The following is a 12,882-nucleotide window of genomic DNA, read 5'->3' on the forward strand; positions in this document are numbered from 1 at the left end:
GATTTGTGCCAAATCACACTCATTCCTGTCTCTCCATTTTTAAAAGGCTACACAGTGGCTGAAGTTCAGCGCTCACTCAGACCACATTTATAATAACATATAATAGGGATGAGTTCACTATGGTTAGTTTGCTCGGCTTAGCTGTACCCAATGCTAAAAGTGACTGTGCAGCATGAGGACGAAACAGCCACTAAAGCTGAGTCACAGCAGAGCCAAACAAATCTATGCTCTACAAAAGATTGATGTAAAAAAGCTAAATTATCTTTCATCAACAGTAAAGCAAATCACAAGGCATTTCAGAATGTGAATCGTCTGTGGCTCCAACTCGAACATTTCTGTTTGTGTAGCCCTGCTTGCTCACTTTGAGAATGTATCCTGTGACTGTGTCCTAGACTCAACACTTGGTAAAGAGCAGAGGATTTGCTGCACTACTACTTTAAAGCTGCCTCTGCTGACAAATTAGGACGGCTGGAGGAAGATAATCGAGCATCACGCGGATATTACAACTGAAAAACAAATCCTCGCAAAAGGTTGATCCTAACATGCTGCAGTCAAACCAACGCATACTAATGCCCGTTATAAATCTGAACAGATAAAACGGAAATTGGATGGTTTTGGAAAACTGTGATTGAAGCTGCTTCACTCCTCTGAAATCACTGGAAAAAATAACCGAGTCATTTTCATTTTTTTTACCTTCCGAAACTTTTTTCTTCTGGTGCTGACAGGCTCATCTATGCGATTCCTGGCTACAAAGTAGAGTAAAATTTGGGTGGAAAAAAATATCTTGTCGTTCAATTCTAAAAAGAACAAAGCACCAAAAATAACACACCTCTCGCTGCACAGGAAACTGTCATTTTCTGTTACACAAGCCAGCAGTAATCAAAAATAGACGACAGGATGTTGCTCTTGTACTACTACACCGATATCCACTGACAACTTTTTTCCACATTCACCAGAGTGGAGGGAGAGGCGCTCATAAAACTGGGATGCAAATGAATGATAACCAGCCCTCAGAGCTTAATAAGTGGAAACGATGCTAGAAAAGTCCACGGCAACAAAACAGGCCAAAAGGTCTCAGTGGACATTGAAGGAGAGGCCTCCACTGGCATAGACGGACGCTGTTGAGTGGGTGGAGAGAGTGCATGGAAGCAAGCAGAGACCAGTGGAGAAGGGAAGTCATCCTGAATGTTCACCAGTGCCTTTGCTTCAGCCCTGTTGCCTAGCAAGCAAAAATATTTACTCTTTACCAAAAACTGCACTGGATTTTTTTTCACGCTCTGGAAAAGTAAAAACAATGAGACTTATCAATCTAAATTAATAGCAGAGGCTCCCACCAGCCGCAGTCTTACAGGAATCTTGTTTGACTGGAATGTTGATCTTGTGATAGGCTGGAATAGTAACCATGGCGATGGAAAAAAAAAAAACACAGTCTGGATCTGATTGGGAAAGACAGGTTGAATTATAAACTCTCTCAGTCAAAGTGTCTGTTCGTGTGCGACTGAGTGTAAGTGTGTGTTGAATCACATCCCCACACAACAAACCCAACATGGGGTTGTATTTTTCTGTCATCACAGCTGTATGCTGGTTGTCATGGCGAGTCGCAAGGCAACATCTGGGTGGCCACAGATTATTTAGCTTGCACTCGAGCCCAGTTGGCTGCAGCCTGCATGGCAATGGCTCAGACTGGTGTGCCGGGGCCCGGTTTTGTGGTGCGTCGACATGGGGAACGGCTTTAATTTCCCGGTGCAGAGCCACCGTCTGCCGGCCCTGATTCATGCCCGCAGATGCTAATTCCAGCTGGAGGGGATTACTGATGACATGTACCAGCCCGGAGCAACACTGAGACTGCTGTGAGACGGTATGAGGGAAGGGAAGAACCACACCTAGGAATCTGACAGAGCCACTCTGGCTGAGAGCAGACGAGAGGAAACAGCAAGAACAGAATGGACAAGCATGGAAATAAGGAGAGAAATCTTTATGGTCAATCAGTGAAATTATCTACATGTTTACTCTAATATGACTGTGTGAGGTCCAAAACAATTCTTTTTTACAGAAAATTTTACTTAAAGCTAGCTTCTGAGCTTTAAATCAATATGCAATTTGTTCTAAGACTGATTACTGTATCTGTCAGATCAGCATCACCAACATTATTTTAAATGAGTGATTGCAGTACGGTGGTACACAATGTCTGTAGTTTCCAATGCCTCACAAGCTCACAATATTTAAAAACACCAAAACTAACTGTGCTGTTATACCAGCTAAAACTTTCAGACAGTAACAATTTTTAGAAAGACCATGAGCAGACTTGTTGCATTTGTTTTAAGTTTTATCATTGCATTATAATCCATTTGGCACCTATTTTTTGCCAATTTGGGGTATTTCCATATATCTGTATCTCTGTGTTGTAGTTATCACTCTTTCTGGCACTGCCTGTCTCGAGGAATTCACAGCAAGTGACAGCCAGCTGACTTCAATCATGAAGTCAGTTTTATTGTTCAGGATGGGGAATGTCATCTTCATTAAAACGGCATAATAACATGAATTATGTCAGCAAATTCAGGGCGTGCTTGCCGGTTGATGCAGGTATCATTTCCAAACGTATTACCAGCAGTAACCACAGCGGTCGCCACATCAACCAGGAACAAAACATCCAGAAGCATTACTTGACTTATTGGAGTAAAGACTGGGCTACCATAAGTGGTAAAGCAGTATGAGAACTGCGCTGTAGTGTGTAGCCGCCGCTTACTCAAGTTAACGCCTTGGTGACAACCAGGTGAAGCTTGTCTGTCGAAAATTACAACAACCTCCCAAATGAAAAATTTCACCTCGGTGTGCTGAAGAATCTCGAGGCCATCCAACTGCACACAACTGGCTCACGTTTCATATCTTTCCAGTCTGTGATTTCTTGCCTCAGTATCAAACCAGGGAGCGAGGAGACAGCTCTCTTCCTGATGAGGGCTCCGAATTGGAGCACAACTGATTGTGTGTGTGGAGCTGCACGTTTACACACAGCTACTGTGCCTTTTCAGGGGTGCAAAAAAAAAAAAAAAAAGAACACAGATGAAAAAGGCACACCTATCCTCTCAGTAGGCGGTGGATATAATGCCAGTTTTCATCCCTATAATAAATTGGAAATTCTGGCCCACCTTATAACATTACAGCAGAGTGTCATGCCCTACCTTAAGAGCACTGACAGGCAAATAGAGATATAGAATTAAGGAGCTCGACAGGATCGAGCTGCCCAACTCTCCCCCCAAATCCCCCCTTTGGTGTGATATCAGCTGAGAAGAGAGACAAAGGCTGTGTCTTCTACAGCTGGGCAACACACCCCTGACTGCAGCCTGAGCTGCAACAATGAAAACTGGAAGGCAGGCATTTTGGGCTCACACACACACACACACACACACACACACACACACACACACAGGAGCAGAGGGAGTGGGAGAGGTTTCTCTGCATTTTTAACACGCACCAAAAAACCAGCTGGCTGCTTGAATAACGGCACCAATTGACACTGAGCAGCACCAGTTCAACCTCCACCCTAGATGCTCTGACAGCCGTCTGAATCCTTCTCCTTCTGGTGATGCAGGAATACGAGCTCCCCATCACAAGGCCAGCTCATCACAAATGGGCGTGTATCCCTCCCCCCCCCCAAACTCTCCTTCTCTCCTCTCCCTCTCTTTCCTCTGCACCAGCCTGCAACATGAACAGAAGCCCACGTCTGTCTGCAGGGGACACATTTTATTACTGACATTAAAATAAACCACTAAACACTCTGGGTGTACTAAAAACACTGTGCATTAAAAGCATTGGGTTATTGACAGTGAAGCTCCTGTTCACTGCATCTTATCAATAATCAGTTAGGCCCGTAACAAAATTCATGTCAACACATTCAAGTCCAACACAGTATTATCAAAATGACTAAAACGTGGTTTTCATCATTTTACTGAAGTAAAGGAGGAGGGGGATAGTGGGAGTGGGGCTGGGGGGCTGGGGGGCTGGGGAGGTAGGAAATACGGAGGAGATGGACATAATGCAAAATACACGAATGGATTGTAATAAAAGCAATAAAATTAGGAAACGATCTTTCAGTGTGCCATCATGGGCTCTCAGCAGACTCCGCTGCTGATGCATTACAGGGATTTTTAAGGGCGAGCCGGCTCGGCACACGCATGGATCCCCTCAACAAAGGAGATGCAGGACACCTTTAAGAAAACGCCTTATCTATCTGGATCCCTGCCGCTCACGCCGTTTCATTGTGCGCATTTGTTCACCATTGCGGTGAAGCCTGACCACAGAAAGACCTTTGGCAGGTTTGTGATGTATCGACTCCAAAAAGAATAATAAATAAAGGAAAAAAAATTACAATCCCTGAGATTTTGCATCAGCAGGCGTTAAAGTTCGCACAGCCACTGAAGCGTAAATGACTCCTGTACTCACTGTGATCTTTGGGATGTTCTTTTTTCCTTGATAAGACATTTTTCCGTCGGTTCCACCTTTAAAATGGAGCTCTTAAAAAGCGCTATTCCCTCTGTGCGGATGCTGCAGCGGCCCTCGCCTGGATGGGAGCTTCAGGGAATGGTCGCCCCTCTGTCAGTGCGATGTAAAGTGCCTGGCTCGGTGCTTTAGGAGCGTCTCTGATCCAGCCAGCCGGCCCCTCCCTCAACGGGAAGAGGCGGAGGCGCGGCGCCTCCACCGGGGGGCGCAGTGGAGCGGCGGGGGACCGGCCTGCATGTCTGAACTGCCAGACGTATTTTCTCACACATACTGTGTCTTATTGATCAGAGCCTGTTCTGCTGTCATGAATATTACATCTGAACAAGCAGGAGTCTGCTGATCAGAAGGGGGGTGGGCAGGAAAGAGTGATTAGTTAGAATAAAGCAGAAGAAAACGCTCTGCTGGAAGAAATCATCACCATCACCACCATCACCACCATCATCATCATCACCATCATCATCACCACCATCACCATCACCACCATCACCACCATCACCACCATCATCACCACCATCATCATCATCATCACCACCACTACCATCATCATCACCACCATCACCACCACCATCATCACTATCACCACCATCATCACCACCATCACCACCATCATCACCACCATCACCACCACCATCATCATTATCATCACCACCACTACCATCATCATCACCACCATCATTACTATCACCATCATCATCACCACCATCACCACCACCACTACCATCACCATCATCATCATCACCACCACCATCATCACAACCATCACCATCACCATCATCACCACCATCATCATCATCATCACCACCACTACCATCATCATCACCACCATCATCACCACCACTACCATCATCATCACCACCATCACCACCACCATCATCACTATCACCACCATCATCACCACCATCACAACCATCACCACCACCATCATCACTATCACAACCATCACCACCACCATCACCATCATCACTATCACCACCATCATCACCACCATCACCACCATCATCACCACCATCACAACCATCACCATCACCACCACCATCATCACTATCACCACCATCATCACCACCATCATCACTATCACCACCATCATCACCATCATCATCACCACCATCACCACCACCATCATCACTATCACCACCATCATCACCACCATCATCACTATCACCACCATCATCACCACCATCACAACCATCACCACCACCATCACCATCATCACTATCACCACCATCATCACCACCATCACCACCATCATCACCACCATCACAACCATCACCATCACCACCACCATCATCACTATCACCACCATCATCACCACCATCATCACTATCACCACCATCATCACCACCATCACCACCATCATCACCACCATCATCACCACCATCACCACCATCACCATCATCACCACCATCACCACCATCACCACCATCATCACCACCATCATCACCACCATCATCATCACCACCATCACCACCACCATCACCACCATCATCATCACCACCATCACCATCATCATCACCACCACCATCACCACCATCACCACCATCATCACCATCATACCCAATCTTCAATCATCCTCAACAATCCTCAATCATTGGACAAGAAACATTCATTGACTTTTAAATTTAAATGTAAGCCTGCTTATTATAAAGCTGAAAGAAAAAACCTTTACCTAAATTTGAAGATGTAAAAACGTAATATTAAAAACAACCATTCAGATTTCACAAACTGTCACAAACTAATATATTTACAGCAATAAATTCCAGATTTCCATTTGGGATTGGCTCCAAAATCCCCTCAATCCTGTCAGAACTGTTGAAATTGATAGCAAATTAAATGAAATTCCACATTCCCAGTGTAACGGAATATAATGAAGTATTCATATAATATGCCAAGATTACGTTGATAGTATAAATTAACTACTACCATGACATTGTATGGTCTTGTTTTTGTGAACACAGAGGATGGAGGAGGAGGGTGGAGCAGCTGTCACCACATTACACACACACATGGACAGGAGGGGAGAGAGAGACTCTCTGCATGTCCCCACCCAGCCATGTGCCTCCATTGTTTGGACATTAAGTCCCCACCTGCCCCCCAACACACACACACACACAGACACACCAGACACACAGACACACACACACACACAGAGACACACAGACACACATACACACACCCCCTTCAGTCCACTAGCATCCCTTCTCGGCCATATTGGCCATATTGCACATAATAACATTATCAACCAAAAGAAATCTACATAAAACCAAAAAATCAAAAGTCTCATCCAGTACAGACTTTTTGTAACTGTCAAGAATAATGTAGAATAACAGTATATGAGATTTGAACTTTTTTTGTGTAACATTTTCCAAAATGTCAATTTAAGAATTTGTTGTAGTGTTTGTATTACTACTCCTACATTTGGCACATTTGTTTAAGAAGTTTTATATCAACAATATTTTATCTTCAAAACGTTTTGGACTGGGAGAAGAGGCATTTTTTTTAATCTATATTGTTGAGTTGCTGTGGTAAAAAGACTCTGCCCCTCCACTCTGACATTTCCTTTCATGGCAATGGTGGAGTGAGGCATTAACCTCAGCATTCTGTGGGCAGCAACACAGTTGAAGTTTGTAGGCCTCCTAACCTCTGCAGACCACATTAACCAGCTGACATTGACAGACAGATAAGGGGGCAGACAGATCAAGGACGCAGAAAAAACTCTGTCATCAAAACTGTACCAGCAGACCGACCTCATACCTCTGTGGCTTCAAATGTTTTAACTCCCAGCAATCATTTAAAATGCATCATTAACCTGTGCCCATCAGATTGTGTTTATTTTTCTGGCCAATGTGTGATCACTTCAGGAAGGACACTAGTGGGAGCCATACTCCCACTGCCTCAATTTTAAGGAGGTAGACGTTACAACTTCCTCTGGTTGAAAACGACACAGTAGCCTACATACAATTAAAAGAATTACATTTAGCTGACAGGGATTAAAAGGTTACTTCAGGATTTTCTAGAGGAAAATTACAAGAAACAAAAAGAAGAAAAATAATGTAGCTGAGGTTTCTTCCGTGAATGAACTAAAAAAAAAAAAGAAAGAAAGAAAAAACAACTTGATCCCACATTTCCCATAGTGCAACTCAACAATTCTCATTGCTGTAATGTAAACAGCCATTTCTATAAACTTAATACTTACATACTAGTATATAGCACAGAATTACTCTTATAAATCTGAGCTTTTCAAGCAGAAGCTGAGATGACCCCGATGGCATCACTATGAAATCATCAGGGTTGGCTGAGTATTGCTTCCCATGGAAAATAAACTGACCGTCATGCATAAAGCAGCACTGCGAGCACCACTGTAATTTCTGGCCCTTGGTGCCTCCTTGTCTCTTTGTCTTCCAGTGTTTGTCTCTGAATCCAGATTATAACTGGATGTTTTACCGACTGCAGCGTTAACCTGGACCTGAGGGATACTGTCATAATTCACACAGGCTTATTGATAAGCTTATATAGATATATATCAGTTTGCATTTTGAAATGAACTGTGTGTCTGTCAGACTGGATGTAAATGGTTGAAGTGCCTCTGAGTTCATCCTACAGGACAATAAAGAGGAGAAGGGAAGTGGGGGTGCAAGGGTTGGGGGGCAGGGTTATCCCCAAATCAGCCATCTAGCTGGCCACTCCCCATAATTCAGTCCATTACTGCAGCTGATTGCACTCATTAGCTCACCAGACAGGAAGAGGCCAGTAACCTCCATAAATACGACCATTACCGACTGTCATTTCAACCAAAGCTTATTAAACACAGACAATAATTTAAACATTGCCATAATATAACTATATTAACCCAAACAATAAACAGACTACAGTTATATTCAGAATTAAATTAGTTTACATTTGTCATTAGCTTACATATTGACACTGGTGTCCACAATGCACTAACATAATATCAGAAGAGTAAGCGTGTCCTGTCTGTGCTGTCAGTCTGATGTCCTCAAAAAATATCAGAGAGGAGAAAAAAAAAGCACATTAACTCAGAATTCATTTCTGCTGAATCATCTCTTACCACAGGAGGTGCAATATTACAGTTCAGCATCAGGCCACAAGGGGGAAAATGTCTGACTGCCTCATTGAAGCTGTCTATGTTTATACTGAGAGGAGAAAAAATGACTGTGACAGTAAAGTAGTGATGGGAAATTCAAATATTTTTACTAACTCAGGTCTTCTAATCTAACTAATCTCATTCAGTAAAAATGAACGGCTTTTTTGGACAGCACGGAAAAGTGGTAGATGGACGGATGATGATGACAGGATCCCTCCCTCCCTCCCTCCACAGACCTCCACGGACTGGACCCCCAGACCCCTGGAGTTTCAGACTGTGTTTACTCTGTCCATATAATATATATTTTTGTGACTGACTCCTGCTGGATATGAAGCAAAAAAGCAGAAATTCAAACTCCAGTTTTCTACCTCTTTCCTTATCAACATACATTTCAGTATAGTTCCCCATTGCTGAGCCTATTTTGTCTTTGTAAACCTACAAAAACGAGCTGTGTGTCTGTCATGTTGGGAAGCAAAGCACATTGTGAGGCAGCATGTCTCTGTATGTCTTATTGTGTGAATGATGCATGTAAGTGCATTTCCCTCAGGATAAATAAATATGTATCTATCATAGCTATAATATAATCTATAATATAATATTGCACCTGTATATGAACTGAGACTAGAGACTAGACTAGACCAGACCTCCACAGAGCGACGATGCATCACTACAGTAAACGTTAAAAGCAGGATACAGTTTATATTTAGAGGAAATAAATCATATATATTGTTTTAAAGATTCAGATGCAGATACAGTTAAGTCAGAGAAGTGCGTGCCAAATTGTCTGCTGTCTGCCACAGAATCAATAACATAAATGTGGACCAACTATTCAGGCAAAAAAAAAGTTTTACAGGAAAACCTTTCTCAGTTCTACCAGAGATAATTCATCAGTCCTCTCCAACTTTGGGTTGTTGCGGGCATTAATCTCCAGCGAACCAAACAGAGTTCTGCCACAACAGCAGAAACATCAACAGGCAGTTTTGTTGTTTCTACACTTTGCTCTTACACTTGGATCAACAAAAAAACAACAGGGCCGCAAAAGATAGCAGAGAGTTCAGACATTCTTTGAATTTACTTTAAGTTTAAGCAAGTCATCAGATTCTCTAATGAATTTTATCCCAGTTTCCACAACTACAAGAGCTCTTTGTGTTGTAATATGATACTGTGCTGTTAATGAGCTCATCCAAACCAATTGCATCTTTCAATGGCATAATTACTTAATGTTAATGTCCATCTAACAATATCATTCTGCCTTTTAGCTGGCGATTGCTTTTGATTTTATTTGCCTTTAATGTATGAGTATTTATGTATTTCTTTTTATTATTATTATTTTTTTTTTTTTTTTGAGGGAATAAGACTCACATTAATGAACAATCATATGTAAACATGCCAGATTATAGCCACAGCTGATTTCCATCCATAGTCCCTTGGCAGGTTGGTGGAAATGAGTAAAAACACATTCAAACACAAGAACATTCACAAAGTAAAATACATTTAAAGAAAGCGAAAACAGCGACAGGACAGATCACAAAACACAACAAAAAAATAATCAAAGCCATAAGTTGTGAGAGGGACCATCAGAGTCCAGAGTGCCCGAATCTATCAGTTCCCTTTACATCAGAATCCATTTCATATCTACCTTATTACATTTTTTTGTACTGTAATAAATGTAAACTTTGCACTGCTATCACTAAAATTACCAACTTGGACTATTTCCATTAAAAAGTGACTGAAAATCCAAAACATTTTTTGCAGTTGTCACTGTTGTTGCCTCGTGTAAGCAGGACAATCTTCCTCAGTCCTCTGCCTTCCATAATGCTGAAAATGTCAAAGCTGTTTGCCATTGAAGGCAGGGTGAATTTTCATGATAGCAAATTACTGTTGTTACAATGATACCAATCTAATGCTGCCACCGCCTGTATATTGTCTAAAAGCACATCCTACTAATGCTGTTCTGTCTAAATGGGAATCATCACGACTGAAATCAGCTTGTTTTTTTTGGTTTTTTTTTAAGTCAAAATGCAGATCAGGCTTCAGAGACGGAGGATGCCCATATTTATTTCTCAGTTAACAGTTTGGTTGTTTTACACTTCTTATCTGTGTGGCATGAAGAAAATGTGTCACTCTGCGTATAAACAGTGGCCCAGAGGAGAGCAGTCTTGTCTACCAGGGCTACAGTTCACACTAGCTTGCATTTGGTTCTGTTGTTTTTATAGGGCTACAGATTCGACTCAAAAATAGCTGGTTGTTAAATGCATGGACAACGCTTGTTGCATTTTTTTTGCAGCATTGTGGTCGCTGGCTCTGTGGTTTCAGGCCCAGGGCTGTAGTGACAACAGATAGTTTCATTTGTCCACTGAGGCTTTCCAGTCACTCTGTCCTGGTGAGGCGGGGATGTTTTGTTTTTTTTTTTCCTTGAGTTGTCTCAATACATGGGCAATATTTTGTTTTCTTCAAAGGTTTAAGAATAATACTTAAAAAACTAGCTGGGAAATAAAATTTTCTCTTGAAATATTTATTCCTTTCGAACTGTTAAGGCTCAGTGTCTGTGCCACGTCTGTCATGAAATGCCAGTTAAATAATCTCTGCAATTACACCACAAAAGTTAATCTCCATCAGTCAGGCCATACAGTGATGTGGCAAAATGACATAATGTGAGGATGATGGACAGAGTTTATTAAGGTGTGGCCCACAGTCTGCCACAACAGTGCCAGAGGGGATTTGTGAGGAGGCTAAGACATTTTGAGGTAATTTATGGCTTTAAAAACTCCCATTTCCTCCGATTAAAACAGCTGTGTTAAATGAAAAGACTGAATGGAAGCCCTGTCATTCACACATGCTGCAGCAGTCTCCTGTCAGTCAGGAAAAAGTTGAAAAAGTCACCTTACCTTTTCATCTTCCAGGTTCTGCAGCACTTCTTTATCAGCCGTGCTCCTGATGTCGCCCTGGGGGGAGTCCTTCCATCCCTGGCAGCTCCTTCTGTCACTCGCCGGGCTCCTCGCCTCTCGGCCGGTCTGTCGTGTGGCGGTCCTCGGGCTGCGGGAGCCCCTCTGTCCGACGCTCAGGGCGTCAAAGTCTATGGTCTTACTCTCAAACGCGCCCTCCACGCTGCAGAACAAGCCCCCGTATTTCTGCCGGGGGACCTGGTCGGCCGTGCCGGGCCGGGCCAGATAGCACGGCAGGTCGTTCTCTGCCTGCTCCCAGTTTCCCCTGCGCTCTGCCATGGTGGATCCCTGCTGAGTGACCGGGGAAGACGGCCAAACTGAGAGTGCAGAGTGGCTGCTTGTGTGTGTCTGTGTGTGTGTCTGTGTCGTGCTGTGAGGAAGCCAGGGCACACAGGCAGGCAGGAGTTGAACTAAAACAAGAGGTGGGACTATGGCAGTGCTGGTGGCGCCGGGTTACTTCGCTATTTTGTCAACTTTTCCAGAATGGGTGAAAATCTTTGGTGGACTTTGGTTTTATCTCTTTTTTTTTTTTTTTTACTTTGTGGTTTAAAATTTGTTAAAATTAGTTAAAATGAACTGAGCCAGGTAAGTGTGAGGGGAGCTGTCCTTTCAGCACCACTTCAGCCCCGCCCCCCTACCAAAGTAGGATAAACAGCTGGAGCTTCTTTGGGTTCCTCTGCTTCAAGAAGTCACCCCAGGGTGCCTCCTTGAAGCCGGCACAAATGAGACAGGATCGTGTCAGCACCGCGGGAGACAAGCATCTTTCAGGCACAGAGTCTCAAAGTGAGACTCTGCTGAGTCAAGAGAGCTTCAGAGAGTGCTGTGACTCACTGAACCTGGGGCCAATAATGGCACCAGCACATACCAGCATGTTTGGCAAATTGTGCTGCTTTTTAACAGACAACTATGTTACAGATAGTTCCAGCCTATGAGCCTTATTTTGCATTTATCAAATATAACTACAGAACATAAGCGTTCTAATTAATGGTCCTCTGTTTGAATCTCATTCAGATTTGTTAAACAAGCTGATATAAATCAAAGTGAGAGAATAATAGCAATTTGAGTCGGTTTGACTGGAGAGCTGGAAGGTGGATTAGAAATAACATGTGACTGCCTTCATTATATCCCAGTGAGTTGGCAATTGTATGTGTGTGGGTCTGTGTGTGAGAGAGAGAGAAAAGGAGGACAGAAAGCACACAGTCCATAGAAATGAGAAAAAGTCTCAAGGTCAACCACTCTGCAGTCAATTCTCATCTAACAGGTTGTCAAAAATATTTCAAGCACAAAGCTCTTTCGCAAGCCATTCAAGTCACATCAGCATCCAGTGCTTTCCTGTGG

The 12,882-nt window shown here is 43.1% G+C and overlaps 1 protein-coding gene across 4 annotated transcripts in view; it reads right to left on the reverse strand.

The window, feature by feature from the left end:
• The window catches only part of dpysl3 (dihydropyrimidinase like 3), a 34,316-nt gene extending 22,493 nt beyond the window's left edge, over positions 1-11,823 (reverse strand). For 3 of the 4 annotated variants that reach the window (XM_029518754.1, XM_029518753.1, XM_029518755.1), the window contains exon 1: positions 4,441-4,617. In XM_029518754.1, the coding sequence (XP_029374614.1) occupies positions 4,441-4,479 (39 nt within the window). In that variant the 5' untranslated portion in view covers positions 4,480-4,617. Of the gene's footprint in view, positions 1-4,440; positions 4,618-11,487 lie in introns of those variants that run through there. The other variant, XM_029518752.1, reaches the window with a different exon arrangement.
• Positions 11,824-12,882: the final 1,059 nt, after the last annotated feature.

The sequence above is a fragment of the Echeneis naucrates genome, chromosome 14, assembly GCF_900963305.1.
Source record: "Echeneis naucrates chromosome 14, fEcheNa1.1, whole genome shotgun sequence".
NCBI lineage: Eukaryota > Metazoa > Chordata > Actinopteri > Carangiformes > Echeneidae > Echeneis > Echeneis naucrates.